At 32.1% G+C, this 17,526-nt stretch overlaps 1 protein-coding gene across 7 annotated transcripts in view; it reads left to right on the forward strand.

Annotated features, from left to right (window-relative positions):
• Positions 1–17,526, forward strand: part of LOC139510140 (rab GTPase-activating protein 1-like) — a 52,361-nt gene that overhangs the window by 29,315 nt on the left and 5,520 nt on the right. For 3 of the 7 annotated variants that reach the window (XM_071296453.1, XM_071296455.1, XM_071296454.1), the window contains 6 exons: positions 2,390–2,518; positions 3,423–3,515; positions 3,824–3,934; positions 13,366–13,395; positions 15,094–15,198; positions 16,670–16,753. In XM_071296453.1, the coding sequence (XP_071152554.1) occupies positions 2,390–2,518; positions 3,423–3,515; positions 3,824–3,934; positions 13,366–13,395; positions 15,094–15,198; positions 16,670–16,753 (552 nt within the window). Of the gene's footprint in view, positions 1–2,389; positions 2,519–3,422; positions 3,516–3,823; positions 3,935–8,739; positions 9,047–13,365; positions 13,396–15,093; positions 15,199–16,669; positions 16,754–17,526 lie in introns of those variants that run through there. The other 4 variants (XM_071296456.1, XM_071296457.1, XM_071296459.1 and 1 more) reach the window with 2 other exon arrangements.

The following is a 17,526-nucleotide window of genomic DNA, read 5'->3' on the forward strand; positions in this document are numbered from 1 at the left end:
CAAAAGTGTAAAATTTTTGGGGAAAAAGTCTTAGAACACAGTGGTTGTATTACTGCCATTTAGTGCCAATGAAATAAATCAAATCCAGATTATTTACCAGGTGTAGTTGTCTGCCATTTACATAGAAAAAAGGACTGATAAAAAGTGTTACTAAGGAAGCTAAAAAATGTATCTATAATGGAGAGTGGGTATAAAAAAATAATGATATGATAAGATCTGTAAAATGAATATCCTTTTTATGCCCCACCTACGATAGTAGAGGGGCATTATGTTTTCTGGTCTGTGCGTCCGTTCGTCTGTTCGTCCGTTCGTCTGTCTGTCCCGCTTCAGGTTTAAGTTTTTGGTCAAGATAGTTTTTGATGAAGTTGAAGTCCAATCAACTTGAAACTTAGTACACATGTTCCTTATGATATGATCTTTCTAATTTTAAAACCAAATTAAACTTTTGACCCCAATTTCACGGTCCACTGAACATAGAAAATGAAAGTGCATGTTTCAGGTTAAAGTTTTTGGTCAAGGTAGTTTTTGATGAAGTTGAAGTCCAATCAACTTGAAACTTAGTACACATGTTCCTTATGATGTGATCTTTCTAATTTTAAAGCCAAATTAAACTTTTGACCCCAATTTCACGGTCCACTGAACATAGAAAATGAAAGTGCATTTTTCAGGTTAAAGTTTTTGGTCAAGGTAGTTTTTGATGAAGTTGAAGTCCAATCAACTTGAAACTTAGTACACATGTTCCCTATGATATTATATTTCTAATTTTAATGCCTAATTATATTTTTTATCCAATTTCACGGTCCTTTGAACATGGAAAATGATAGTGCGAGTGGGGCATCTGTGTACTTTGGACACATTCTTGGTATGTTGTATATTGGTATCACGTCGTCGGCGTTGTCAGCGTCATCTGAAGACGGATGGTTTCTGGATAATAACTTTAGAATAAGTAAATAGATATCAATAAAATTTTAACACAATGTTTATAACCACAAACGAAAGGTTGGGATTGATTTTGGGGGTTATGGTCCCATTGGTTTAGGAATTAGGGGCCCAAAACATACATTTATCTAGTTTCAGGACAATAAGTTGTGTATAAGTATTTCAATTACTCTGAAATTGTACCACAATGTTCATACCATTAAATAGAAGGTTGGAATTGATTATTAGGGTTATGGGGTAAACAGTCTAGTAATTAAGGGCCAAAAAGGGGCCAAAAACAAGCATGTTTGAAGTTTTGGGACAATAACTTGTGTTTAACTGTATGGATCTCTCTGACATTGTACCACAAGGTTCCATTTAATGAAGGGAAGGCTTGGGGTCAGTTTGGGGTTAATATCCCTGAACATTTAGGAATAAGGGGCCAAAAAAGCGCCAAAAAGAAGCATTTGACAATAACTTTTGTTTAAGTGTATGTATCTCTCTGAAATTATACTACAAGGTTTCATACTACAAAGGAAAGGCTGGAAATGAGTTTTGGGGTTCTTGCTCCATGGGGGTTTCAATAATTGAGGGTCCAAAAAAAGGGGCCCAAATAAGCATTTTTTTTAGTCAATAACTTGTGTTTAAGTGTATAAATCTCTCTGAAATTATACCACAAGTTTCCATACTACAAACAGTTTGTTACAGGGGGTAATGGATCAAATTGTAAAGCAATTAGGGGCAAAAAAGTGGTGAAACAAGAGTTTTTCTGGTTAAAGGACAATTTAGACAATTTAAAAGCAGTGTAAGGGAGGTAATCCAATTCCAATTAAAATATATTGTTTGATTACTTGATTACCTCCCTTACACTGCTTGGAAATTATGTTAAAGAAAGTGATAATTTTCTTGCGATGTGTAGCTGTAAATTTATTTTTAGAAGTTACTGTTAATTAATATTAATTGTAAACATGACTGTAAGTTATTTTATATTTTAATACTTTATGATGTTTAAATGAGTAGTTATTGTTGCCAACTTAAATTGAGATTATTTTTGTATAAGGGATTGGGGGAGGTTAAAGAAATGGGGGAGGGGTGAGGGATAAAATTCTTTTTCTCATTTCAGATTTCAGAAATTAAAAATATTTTTTCTTCAAATACTTTTTTTTAGGGGATTTATATTCAACAGCATAGTGTATTGCTCAAAAGCATACAATTTTTTTTTTAAAGTTCATTAGACCACATTCATTCTGTGTCAGAAACCTTTGCTGTGTCAACTATTTTATCACAATCCAAATTCAGAGCTGTATCAAGCTTGAATGTTGTGTACATACTTGCCTCATCTGTTTAGGGTTCGACCTCTGCGGTCGTATAAAGCTGTGCCCTGCGGACCATCTGGTTAACATTGTAATCAGCAAAAATTTGAATAGTATTTTAATCTGACTAATACTTATTGTTTTGAATCTTTTTGTAGTGTTCTAGAAAAGACTTATTAGCACTAGACTTTGAAGGTATACTGAAGTTCTTCAGAGTAAGCTTACCAAAGAAATATCGAGGAGACACCGCTGCCAAAGAATTGATTCAGGCATCCATTAATGCAAAGGTATTAAAAGGAGTAGTTCAATAATCATAACATTGATTCTACATTTTATTATACCTTTACAGAAGTCGATACAATGGTAAAAAGATGCTTGAAATCAGCAGCATCTTACTTTGGCTAAACAAACCAGAATCTTTATTTGAAAAAGATTAAAATTCTGACCCCAAAAAAAAATAAAATTGCAATCTCCTCTTTGATATTTGGTATTTGTATACTTATAAAAATAAGAGATGTGGTATTATTGCCAATAAGACAATACTTAACTCCCAAATTTGGAAGCGAAATGCAAAAACCAGAAGTTGATAAGCATATATATTACATTGGTTGCAATGAATTACATTGATTTCCCAGTTAGATAAAAACCGATAGTTTCACATGTGAAATAAACCTGGTTATTTCACTCTCTGACATCATACAACAATAGGCGTTGTCAAGACGTCGATAACGTCGGGTCAAAACAAATTGTCAATGCGTAGGAAAAAAATATAGTTCCTTACATTTTCTACATTAATTTCATAAAAAAAGCCATTTGCCAATGTAATAAAAAGAATAACTAATCGCCGCACTCTTTTAATCCATGCGTCGTTCGATCACGCGTTGTCTTATTTTTAATATTCAAATACGGCGATTAGTTATACTATAATAGTTTTTACTATGTATAGATATACAATGCAGTTTGAATTTAAAACTCATGACAGGAGAACAACAATTAGTTAAGGAACAAGTTTCTAACGAAAGATAGTTAAAATGGGAAATAAGTTTCTAACCAAAGACGATTAAAATTTGTTTTAGAATTGTGAATTTCATTCTTCATTCTGTAATTTGTTTTATATATAGATCGTCATTGACTTCTATTTAAAAATACACACATAAGCAACATATTTTTACATAATTTATATATTTATAGGTAAAAACCAACAAGTTAAAGAAATATGAAAAAGAATATTACGCAATGAAGGAGCAGTTACTACAGCAAGAAAATCCAGTGGAGAAGTTTGAGGTTTGTTTATATTTGTGTAATTCAAGTTAATGTGTGAACAGTGATGTATTGTGTGCGATAATTTTACTTACAAACACTCAGAATGTACTATTTCAATAAAAATGTTTATTTCAGACACATTCATTTCATATTAATTTTCATATCACTATTTACTTTGAATTAAATTGGGTACTAAATACTTTTTTGTAATTCTAACTGAGGATTAAAAGAGTAGACAATTCAACTGATGTAATGAATAGCAATGTTTTGATATAATCATTGATTATTTGAAACTGTCAGATACATGTATAATGTTTGATCTTCTGTAGAGAGAAAACCAGAGATTACTGGATGCTAACATGAGGCTGGAACAAGAAAATGATGATTTAGCACATGAAATGGTGGAAAGTAAGCTGAAACTAGGAAGTGAATTAGACAAGGTATACAACTTGAATTAGTATTTTTGACTTTTGTAGATTGTTGTGATTTAATCATATAACACACATAATATCAATACTAACTATTTTGTTAGGCAGTTAAGCTGCCTTATGCGAGCGCCCTAGATTTGTGGTCTACCCAATAAATGCTGAAATATGTGCCATTGTTATTATCTAGCTGGATATTATGTTATTTATAACTAATTGGACAGTTTTTCATACTTTTAATTCTTGATTACAAAAAATATGACCAGAAAAACCTTAAATGATCGTCGATTTATCCAAAAGTTTTGAAGTTGCACATAAGAAGTAGGGCACATTAGGAATCTTTATGTAGTTTATTATCCCCTGAGATTTTGGCTAAGCTGTCAAAGAACAAACGTATGAAATGTTTAATCGCCGAAAATTTCTAAAGACAAGTAGTTTAGATTTCCCAAATGGCAAAAGTCGTAGGAATATTGTTTGTCGTCAATACGTAGTCAACTACGTCAGTAGTCTTAAAATAAGTTCCACTGTTCATGCTGTTGGCGGCAATTTAAATTATAAGACGAAATTTTTGTATCTTTTCAATTTGGAGGCAGGGGTTAAAATTAGCGGTTGTCCGAGGTCTGCGACCTTCCACTTTTGCAGTCGGATTTGACTTGTTTACTAGCTACGCTCGGCATGCCCGACTTGAGAGGAAATAAAAAATTACTTTGCAAACCTTTTTACCAAAGTCTCCTAATAAACGATCTCAAAACTTATTTTTAGCATTACAGTCGATTCCACTTAATTGCATACCGCTTAATAGCATAATTCGGTTAATTGCATACTTTTCTCCTGCACGAAACCATTTCCCATTCACCTAATGTTAAATTGTCCGGTTATATGCATAGCCTTACAAGTGGCATTTCGGTTTATTGCATAGAAAATAATCGCCAGCTAGATATGCTCTGTTAAAACTGACGAGATTTTTGACCGGAAACGGCAATTTGGTAAGTATATTTTACTTGAATGCATCATAATTTTCATTATTATTTTACATTTACTTGTGTGTTATTCAAATAAAGTTTTAAAACAGTATCTTTCGTGTTTATATGATTATAAAAAAGTCCTCGATGTGTACACAGGTAAAGTTTCCCATATTCTATTTTAAGCCTCGAGGTCATAAAAATGTCAATCAGCTGATTGTTGTAAAAACACAACCATTCTATGATCTTCTATCTCAAAAGGTGTTAATTATTGATTGGATTTCAAACATTGTTCATAGATTCCATTTTGGGTGAATTTTTAAAACATTAACGCCTGCTAATTATCGATCATTATCCAATGTGTATAAATCTCGTAATTCAGCTTGGGTGATCTACATTTATGTTAAATATTACAGGGCTTTTATATATGGTTGAAGAATTTTATACATTAATCTTTTCTTTTTAATATTTTTTAAAAGAAAATTAACTTCTGATTATTATATATTTCTCACTTTCAACACTCGTGTCCAGCAAATAACCCGTGCATGGCCCCATCACCTGTGAACTGCTTTGCATAAACGAAACTAGCGGTGTTAAAGTAACAGTGTCACATCACTGTGTAATCGGTAAATACTGAATATCAAAGGCAGTTCATTGCACAATTATTGTTTACAATGATTATAAACTGTGTAGTATTGTTAAACAGTTTATTTTAAACAAGGTGTAACAATGTAATTTGTACATCTGGGTCATAGAAACAAATCTATTTTTAGAACAATTTTATTTTCGTATCTCAGGTAAAGGAAAAATCGGTACATAAATAAACTAAACAAAATGTGTTTATAATCTTTATTGAAAGAATACACAATGAAATAAAATGTATGACACTAGACAAATAACTTTTATTAGAATAAATAAGCATTCAATATGTTGTAAGTGGACTATGGACGTTCATCTTCCTTCTTTGTTGAACTCTGAGACTACTATTAGTCTCAGGTTGAACTGCACTATCGATGTTATTTGACTCCGTAATTTGGCATTTCGGATATAAGCATACTCCGCTTTATTGCATAATTTCGTCTGACAAATAGGCTATGCAAATAACCGGAATGTACTGTATTATTCATGACAGCGATGTTCATTTTGTTCAACCGCTAGCTTTATACAGAAAATCGCCTACAAATAATGTTTAAATTTGAATAAAATCGTATCTGACAGAAACAACATTGAAAACAAAATGGCTGACATGAGAAAAAAATTTCATTATCGGATCCGATTCCTGAAGCGGATGTGGGTTATTCCGGGTTTTGGCGATCAACTTTTAAAATCATCAGACAGATGACAAAATACATCTTTGCATGGTAAATAAATATATATAAACACTAGAATTGAAAACCAAAAGATATGTGTAAAAGAATGAAAAAAACAATATTTTGTACTGAAACTCAAAATTACTTTTTGACAAATTTTATAAACAAAAAGTCCAATACAATGTGAGTCTTTGTGACAGCTGGGAACAGTATATCTAACAATATATATGGTCCTGGTGACAGTATAAATTTTCTTTATCAGTAATAAATGTTGGTAAAGCAAGTTAGATGCTTTTAAAGTGTAAACTGCAATTTTCAATTTTTTTTCTCAATTTTGATAGGTCAGTTAAAATAGCTGGAAGATTCTTATTTTACACATATAGTGCAACTAGATTATATGATACCTTAATGTAAGCAAATCATATGATATGTATGTGGAGTCCTTTGGGGCACTCTACCCCCTCCTGTTTGATAACTTTGAAACAGATGAGATCCCCACCTCAACCATATACATTCTTGTATGGGACTATATAACTAATCAAATGAAATGTAGGTGAAGTCCCTAGGGTCACCCAACACCATCTGCTTTAGAACTTGGAAACGGTCACGATCCCCACCCCTCAACCATATTTCTTCATGTATGGAACAATATAACCAATCAAATGAAATACAGGGGGAGTCCCTGGGGTCACCCCACTCTTCCTGTTTGGGAACTTTGAAACAGTCGAGATCCCCACCCCTAAACCATATATATTCATGTATGGAACAATATAACAAATCATATGAAATAAAGGTGGAGTTCGTGAGGCCACTCTACCCCTTCCTGTTTGAGAATTTGGAAACAGTCGAGATCCCCATCTTTAAATTAAACCATATATTTGCATGTATGGGACAAAAGTACTAATCAAATGAAATATAGGGAGAGTCCTAAGGGTCACCCTACCCAATCTTGTTTGATAACTTGCAAACAGATGAGATCCCCACCCCTCAACCATATATATTCATGTATTGGACAATATAACAAATCAAATGAAATATAGGGGAAGTCACTGGGGTCCCCTAACCCCTCCTGTTTGAAAACTTGATAATGGTCGAGATCCCCACCCCTAAACCATATATATTCGTGTATGGAACAATATAAAAAATCAAATGAAAAATAGGGGTAGTCCCTAGGGTCACCCCACACCCTTTTGTGTGTGTTTTGAGAACTTGTAAAAGATTGAGATACCAACTCCTAAACCATATTCATTCCTGTTTGTTATTTCAAAAATATTGAATGACATACAAGGTCAATCTCATAGGTGCCACAATTCAGGGCTTCCAAAAAACATTTGAGCCAGCCGGACATTTTATATCTGATCCCGATTTTAATCCCTTAAGACTAAGTCACAATTATGGTAATCAGATGGCCATTCCTATGATAATGACATTAGATTAAAAAACGATTTTAAACTTTACTTTGTTTTGGATGTTTGGATGTAAACTGTTAAATTGGCAGTGCATCATTCAAAGTGTGCACTTCAGCGTGCTCATATCTGCCATAGACTCTTTATTTGTGCAAAATGACATGTCAAAAACTATATTTGTGTTTTGAAAATCACGTTTTTCTAAAACCGGATGTTGACTTGACAATGGTAAAACATGGACCATAACCGGATACGTAAAATCCGTGTACGTTTGCAAAGCATGACTGAGTGAAGAAGCTCTTTCCACGTTATTTCTTCAACAAAATGCTTGAAATGAACGTTAAGATACAGGTATTAATGATAATTTTAGCATTTTGAAGAAATAAAGGATGCATAATTAAATTTCCCACCTTTGCACATGCGCACACGTGTTCTAGTTCATTCGACGTAGTTCTGACAATTTTTCATTTAAACCTTTTAAATTTTTTTTATCAAATCATGTAGATAAACTAATTTCTTATAATTTTAATCTTTTGGACTAAATCAATGAGCTACAAACCGCTGAAATGTAAGAAAATAATTGTGAATAGACCGATCAATTTATACGATGTCCGGTACTGAACATAGTTTACCTGTCAACTGAACAGGTAGATATAACCTGTCCAACAACTAATTAGCCTTGATTAAAATTAGAAAGTATTGAAGTAGGGGTTGTTTTGATAGTAATTAATCATCATGTCACTTTTATGACCGGAAATGTGTAGATGTTAAAGGCAAAAGGTTGGGTCAAAAAGATCGTGACCTATGTTAAAATGACCGAAAAAGCCTTGAAAACTAAAATGTATATGACCGTTTCATGCTTTGCCCAGCCGGACTTTTACCGGACATTAATCAAATGTCCGGAATATATGACCGTTTTGGAAGCCCTGCGTCACATATGCATATCACTTTGCTAGACCTAACACCTGTCATTTTATTCCAAACTTAGACATCATGGACTTGGGGTGAAGGTGGGAGTCATTTACATTTACTATGGACAAGTCAGTCAGACCTCACCATTGATCCCTGTAGTAGTAAACATTTGTCTGATTTGTGTCTCATAACTTTTGTACTGTAGAACACAAACTCAGTTTTCTTTCCAGGGAAGCAAGTCCATTCATACTTTTACAAGCTCGTACTAAAGTCAACTTCAACTACTAACAGTCAACTAATACGAACAATTACGATCAACTAGAAGAACTGCAATCATTGGAATTTGTACCACTGCTGACTCAAGACTCATGACCACGAAAAAAAATATACTTGATATATACGTTGCTATTGAAAACCTTGATAAAATATGAATTATTTGCATTAATGATTAATTCATTAAATGAACATAATGTACAATTATATAAAAATGTTTAATGTTTGTTCTTTTAAATCTTTAAAAAAAAAATTGAAGCAACATTGCCACAGTTTTCATAATAGACCACTTTCAAGTTCATCCGTCGCTGTTAAAAACTGGTCAATTATATGCGCCTTTATGACGTCATTTACCAGATAGAGGGGGTCGCCTGTATCCCTGCACTATTTACGTCCATCAAGCGTCTTAGTGATCGTCATTGTGCAGGATAAACTAGAAATAATGGTTATTCTGTAGGTACTTAATGCCAATTCCCTAATGACAGCAATGCTGATTGTCAATTTTGAGAATTCAATTTGCCGAATAATTCGTACAATATAGAATTATAGTTTTCCAACCACTCGCTCAATATTGGAATGGAAGTGACGACGCCCCTGAATGCACAAATGACGTTCACTAAAACCAGAGTTTTTGACGGAAATGCATCGAACTCGAAAGTTGTCTATTATGTTTGCCTTTGTTTTTGGTTAACTGCCTACAGTGCTTACAGCGCTTTGATTTAGATAAAGTGGTGTTGGGTTGCCTTCTTTTATTTCTATTAATGGTTTAAGCATTCCTACTGCTGGGTATTGTAAAAACAAAAGTAAGAGTCTATGATGTCATCAATTGCAGTTACACATTTTATATACTGTCCCTGAAGAGGTTATCTAAAGCCATTGTTGGCTCTTTCAAATAAATTTAACATATTTTGGCACTAACTATTTGGTGACTTCCGAAAAGTGGCTTTTAAAGAGTGCCCTTAGAAACCCTTATGTAATGTGTTCTAGCATAGCTTTAGGAAAGACCTGTTAATCAAAGAACTGAATTGTTGTTTCAACACTAAATCTTTTTATTCTTTGGATGCATGTGATTTAAAGTATTTATGTTCTCACTGAATAAATAAATCCATTCCAATAAGACAATTATCACTAAAATATAATTGAGTGAAGCAAATTATCTAATAACATGAGAAGCTGTTTGAAAATTAAATCATGTATTGAGTCCTTTAGAAATTGGTTAAATTTTCTGTTGATATGTTAAGAAACAAAATAGTTTCCATAATTTTCTTGACAATATTTGAATTATTTTCAACTTTTCTCGTGTGACTTTGTTATGGTACATTATGTTGACAGAAAGGTAGATAGAAAATGATATCAAGACTAATAAATATATATAACTTTGCTTTCAGAAAAATGATGTAAATGTATGATTATGTATCCTATTTGCTAGATTAATTTCTCATCAACAGGAGGTGTTTACTGCTAGTTGTCTGATTTATTTCACCATTTAATGTATTAAACAGAGTAAAGAATTTAAGAGTCATTTTTATACGACCGCAAATTTTGAAAAAATTTTCGTCGTATATTGCTATCACGTTGGCGTCGGTGTCGTCGTCGTCGTCGTCGTCGTCGTCGTCGTCGTCGTCGTCCGGCGTCCGAATACTTTTAGTTTTCGCACTCTAACTTTAGTAAAAGTGAATGGAAATCTATGAAATTTTAGCACAAGGTTTATGACCACAAAAGGAAGGTTGGTATTGATTTTGGGAGTTTTGGTCCCAACATTTTAGGAATTAGGGGCCAAAAAGGGCCCAAATAAGCATTTTCTTGGTTTTCGCACTATAACTTTAGTTTAAGTTAATAGAAATCTATGAAATTTTGACACAAGGTTTATGACCACAAAAGAACGGTTGGGATTGATTTTGGGAGTTTTGGTCTCAACAGTTTAGGAATTAGGGGCCAAAAAAGGGCCCAAATAAGCATTATTCTTGGTTTTCGCACAATAACATTAGTTTAAGTAAATAGAAATCAATGAAATTTAAACACAATGTTAATGACTACAAAAGGAAGGTTGGTATTGATTTTGGGAGTTTAGGTCCCAACAGTGTAGGAATTAGGGGCCAAAAAGGGACCCAAATAAGCATTTTTCTTGGTTTTTGCACCATAACGTTAGTATAAGTAAATAGAAATCTATGAAATTTAAACACAAGGTTTATGACCATAAAAGAAAGGTTAGGTTTGATTTTGGGAGTTTTGGTCCCAACATAATAAGGGGCCCAAAGGGTCCAAAATTAAACTTTTGTTTGATTTCATCAAAATTGAATAATTGGGGTTCTTTGATATGCTGAATCTAACTGTCATGACTGTGTATGTAGATTCTTAACTTTTGGTCCCGTTTTCAAATTGGTCTACATTAAGGTCCAAAGGGTCCAAAATTAAACTTAGTTTGATTTTGACAAAAAATGAATCAGTTAGGTTCTTTGATATGCTGAATCTAAAAATGTACTTAGATTCTTGATTATTGGCCCAGTTTTCAAGTTGGTCCAAATCGGGGTCCAAAATTAAACTTTGTTTGATTTCATCAAAAATTGAATAAATGGGGTTCTTTGATATACCAAATCTAACTGTGTATGTAGATTCTTCATTTTTGGTCCTGTTTTCAAATTGGTCTACACTAAAGTCCAAAGGGTCCAAAATTAAACTTAGTCTGATTTTAACAAAAATTGAAATCTTGAAGTTCTTTGATATGCTGAATCCAAAAATGTACTTAGATTTTTTATTATGGGCCCAGTTTTCAAGTTGGTCCAAATCAGGATCTAAAATTATTATATTAAGTATTGTGCAATAGCAAGTCTTTTCAATTGCACAGTATTGCGCAATGGCAAGAAATATCTAATTGCACAATATTGTGAAATATCAAATTTTTTTTTAATTAGAGTTATCTTTCTTTGTCCAGAATCAACTTAAATCTTTGTTATATACAATATACAATGTATATTCACTTTTTACTACCAACTGATAAATTAAAATAATCTTTACCATTCAGTGATAACAAGCAGTTTTTTTACATCTTAATATTTTATGATGTATTTAAATGAGTAGTTATTGTTGCAAACTCCATTAGAAATTTTAATTGAGATTAGTTTTGGAATAAGGGAAAGGGGGATGTGATTAAAAAAATTGGGTTCAATTTTTCTCATTTGAAATTTCATAAATAAAAAAGAAAATTTCTTCAAACATTTTTTTGAGAGGATTAATATTCAACAGCATAGTGAATTGCTCGAAGAGAAACAAAAATTTTAAGTTCATTAGAACACATTCATTCTGTGTCAGAAACCTATGCTGTGTCAACTATTTAATCACAATCCAAATTTAGAGCTGAATCCAGCTTGAATGTTGTGTCCATACTTGCCCTAACCGTTCAGGGTTCAACCTCTGCGGTCGTATAAAGCTACGCCCTGCGGAGCATCTGGTTAAAGTTTGGGTTGCCGCATCATGCTACATTTTAATACATAGAATTTCTGTAGGAATGCTAGGAAAATAACATAAAAATGTGTTTTGAAAAAAATATCTTGTTTTTCAGTTTCTTAATTAATGTTTCGATTCCTTCAATCTAGTTGAATGCCTGTATTCAGAAATGTTTGTAATATATGATTTGGGATGTGAAGGCATTAATCACTTTATGCAAGATTTTTGTGATGATAAAATTTGCCATATTTTGAAGTTAAAGTTTCTAACTCAGAAATGCAAAATGCAAAATGGCTAATTTTGCACGGTAGGCATTGTTCATGTAAAAAAAATCCCAGTAGAAGCTTTGCATGAAATATGTGTTAGTTTTTATTACATGCCAGTTTTGCACTTGATTATTTCTGGTTGAAAAATAGACCAGAATGTTATTAAACATTCATATGTGATATAATTTATCTATAAATATACCTCTTTAAGAGTTCTTTAAAAAAAAATTATAACCTTAAAATGATTTATAAAATAACTAAGATATAAGTATGCATATGGTTACCCTTATGATTAGATTAGAATTAGAAGTCCTTGATGAAATAAGAATAATGTAAAGTGAAATGTGTTATTCATATATGTATTACAAATGTACAAACCAGAGATGTTTGGTAGGCAACACATTTATCTTTTATGAAACTAAATCATCTAAATGTGAAAAAATATTTGGTCTGTGAATCAACTTTTCTGATTTGTTGAACATACACAAACTTACAGTAGTGTATCACTCTCACCTATGCACACTTTAATTCTTAGAACAAGGAACACATTACTATATTGTGATTAAATTTCGATTACTGTTGATTTATTTATTTTTGTGGGTACTAAACTTGTGGATTGAGGAAAAGTTTTTTTCCCCTGTGGTTTTCGCAAGGTCTGCATACAAGACTATAGATAATTTGTACTTTGTTGAACATTTAAATTAGTGTTCACCTGTGCCCCCAAACTTCAACGGTATACAAAGAATATTAATGAATCCTCAGAAGTTGTGTGTGTGTATTAAAGGAACACATTTTTGTTACAAAAAATTAAAGAATACATACATCAGTTATAACTTAAACAGTCACAGTACACATATTATGACAATATTTCAGCCAGAAATTGAGAAAGACCCATTAGAGCAGGTAAACAGTTGGATGCCAGATTGTTGAATGAACTTTATGTGTCACCATTTATAGGAAGCTTATATCTAACTTTAATACACAGTCTATCAAATATGTCTAGAACTATAGTAACTTTGCTTATATATATATACTTAAATTGTTACAAAATTAAAACTGTGTTTCTTATAAGTGAATGACTTTAACAATACTATATTATGCATTGCAAATATGATATATGTCTGTAAATTTAAAACAAAATAAAAATCATACATTTCAAATCACAAATTATTTCCAAGACAATTAATACAGGGAATATATAATTGAAGCATAGTTAGATATAAAGAGGCTGTTAATATTCAACACCTTTATGTGTTATCTGTCATTGGGTATGCATGTGTTTTTTCTTGTATTTTTTTTTTCTGCAACTACCAGCAGAATATTGAGAATTTAGAATCATAACATTAAACGTATAAGGGTGGCTGAGGGGTCTAAGTAGTCAGACTACTGTATCGCTAGCCTGTAAAAACTAGGGTAGTTAATTAGTTCGAATACGACACAATAGTGCTGAAAAGGAGTTAAACACCTTTCAATCAATTGATTAAATGGGGGTAAAAATGTTAAATGGTCTGGTCAATTGGGTTTTTTTTTAGAATTGAGTTTCCTTTCATCTACAAGATGTTAAAACTTCATGAGGGCTATCCATTATCATACATATAGATTCAAGCTTTAATAAAACTGCAGTTGTGACCTGAAAACTGTTACCTTTATCACTGATGCTTTGTATTAAGTATAATTGCTTCTTATCATTGTGAGAGTAAACAAAAGAAAGATTTGGTAAACAAACTATTCATTAATATCTATAGTTTGTTCACTTAAAATGTGTTGTAATGACCCAGAAAACCCATAATATTCAGTCATTGATTTATAGAAACATTCCTACATTAAAAATATTTTGATATATGAGACTGATTTAAAATTAATTTTGGAAACACCTTTTTTGTTTTTTTGCCCAGTGCATATTTCATATGCTGTTCAACATTGAACTTTTATCTTGACTTTTGGAATGACTCCGTAGTTAAGCTCATAATTTCCTGTTCATGCCTTTTATAATAATAGATGACAAGCAAATTTACACTTAATGCAGTGATCATGTTTTTTCTCCAGTTATATACCCACATACAACCTTTATAAATATCATTCTTGGGTTACATATACACTCACAAATTTCATCATCACTGAGGTTAATTCCTCATTTCCATCAAAATTATGGACAGTTGACAAATGATAAGCTTTAAATAGTCTGTTAAGTTGATGGATATTTTTACCACATATTTATTTATTAAAAGCATGTACAGTATGAGGATTGTGATCTTTACATTTTTTCCAAAATAGTGTATAAAATTACGAAAAAATTACGAATAAGGTTTCATTTCATTAATATTTATAAAAACATGTTACTTTTATAAACTTTAAAAAAAAGTTATAACCAATTAAATATAAGAAAGGGTTTGAAAGAACTTAACTAAATATATGTTTAAAATTGGAATAACATTTGAAAATTAGTACAAAATGTATTGACAATGACATTTTCAGATTGTACTGAGATTAATAAATTAACTTTGACCTACTGTTAACGCTGGATGCTAATAGTACAATAATTGAATGCATTATAGTGGACAGATTTGGTTAACATGTGTTAATATTGTATTTAACTTTCAGTATAAAGATCAATGTGAGGAACTATCTGGTGAGCTAGTCGTGACTAAAAAATTACTCAAAGATATTCAAGAGGAAAAGCAGAGATTAGAAGTTGAGTCGTCACAGGTAAGGGTGACACTATATCTGGTGAGCTATTCGTGACTAAAAAATTACTTAAAGATATCCAAGAGGAAAAACAGAGATTAGAGGTAGAGTCATCACAGGTAAGGGTTACACAATATCTGGTGAGCTAGTCGTGACTTAAAAAATACTCAAAGATATTAGAGAAGAAAAACAGAGATAAGAAGTAGAGTCGTCACAGGTTAGGTTGACACAATATCTGGTGAGCTAGTCGTGACTAAAAAAATACTCAAAGATATTCGAGAGGAAAAACAGAGGTAAGAAGTAGAGTCGTCACAGGTTAGGTTGACACAATATCTGGTGAGCTAGTCGTGACTAAAAAAATACTCAAAGATATTCGAGAGGAAAAACAGAGGTAAGAAGTAGAGTCGTCACAGGTTAGGTTGACACAATATCTGGTGAGCTAGTCGTGACTAAAAAAATACTCAAAGATATTCGAGAGGAAAAACAGAGGTAAGAAGTAGAGTCGTCACAGGTTAGGTTGACACATTATCTGGTGAGCTAGTCGTGACTAAAAAAATACTCAAAGATATTCGAGAGGAAAAACAGAGGTAAGAAGTAGAGTCGTCACAGGTAAGGTTGACACAATATCTGGTGAGCTAGTCGTGACTAAAAAAAATACTCAAAGATATTCACGAGGAAAAATAAAGATTAAAAGTAGAATCATCACAGGTAAGGAAGGAATGATGACATTTGAACAACATTCAAAAAGGTGTTACAAAGTTACAAACTAGCACCAATGGTAGATATTGGGACATGCAACTTATCCCTTCTGTTTAATTGTAAAAATTGCACAAGAATTATTGGATGAAGGGATGAATTATTCAGAAATTTATATGTTGATGTTATATAAAGATAAATTATCCTTTGTTCAAACTGAATCTCTTAATGAGAGTTTTAACATAGTAGCAAGCTTTCCTCTGCTTATATCTTATGTTATGGAACAATTACTCTGACTTACAACTGATCTGTCTTTGCCTATTAGTACATGCTACAATCTCTATAGAAAAGAAGCAGATACCAGTCTGTTTTACAACCTAGTCATTAATCAAATTCAAAATCTCACTGTTTTGTGACTGGTTTTAATATTGGATTATTTTAACAATGACCTCAAACATAACCAGCATTTTATCAGAAGACCATCAAAGCAGCTTTAAGACAAAATAAGAGGGGAAACATGAAAAGGAGGTGCAGATATTATTCATTTAATTCACATCAGTATTAATAAATTTAATGGAGAAAAATTTAAAGGGAGCTATAAATTTAGATGTAGTTACATTATGTTGATATGTAAGACTTAGTTCCAAATTAAACTCAGAATAACATGAAATGTAGAGCAAATAATTGTAACTAAAATCACTGAACGATATGAAGAAAGTTGTATATTATTTTTTAATTCAGCATGAAGAATATATTTTATATTACACAAACTATTTCATGATCATTTGGAATTTAGGTAAAAGAAATGTGTAGAAGGGAACTGGAAAAATCTGAAGCTGATGGGAAAAGGAATGCTGTAATCATTGCAGATTATAAACAGGTAACAAAGAGTTGGAAAAGGTGAATTCCTCCGGCGTTTTGCATTTGCGTCGATCTGCATTTCATTTGCGCCGATTTTTTCTTTCATTTGCGCCGATTTTTGTTTTCATTTGCGCCGATTTTTTACAGGTAAATTACAGGTTAATTACAGGTGAAAAGATATAAGAAGATGTGGTATGAGTGCAAATGAGACAACTCTCCATCCAAGTCATGTTATTTTAAATTTATCATTATAGACCTCTTCTGTCATCCAGTTGTACACTATATTCACATACTTTAAAATAAAGAAGTAAAAACTTTAGATAAAAGCACTCTGGTTTATACTAAAATGACGAATTGAAAATCTATTTACAGCATTCCAATCCATAAAAACGGAATACATTAAAATCATAAATCTGTTATTGCTGAGTATTTATAGGCAACATATCTAATATATTCCTTTCTTGTGATTTCGTCTCTTCTATATTTGTTGTAATTGTCAATAACGAAATTCATCTTTTCTTTGTCTTGCTATTAACGTACTTATGTGTATGGCCGTGGATGGTTAAAAAAAATTGACTCCTCGGCTCGTTGCAGTGTGCAATATGTCCATCAATTACAGCAAAGTTCAGAACAATATGAATCAAAATTAAAACCTTTGTTTATAAACAGATTTTTCCAATATACCTGCACGGTATAGTACATGTACAAGTATTAACTTACCTGTAAATCCAATTAGGAGCAAATATAAAATCGGCGCAAATGAAAAAATGAAATCGGCGGAAATGAAAGAAT

The sequence above is a fragment of the Mytilus edulis genome, chromosome 2 (genome assembly GCF_963676685.1).
Source record: "Mytilus edulis chromosome 2, xbMytEdul2.2, whole genome shotgun sequence".
NCBI lineage: Eukaryota > Metazoa > Mollusca > Bivalvia > Mytilida > Mytilidae > Mytilus > Mytilus edulis.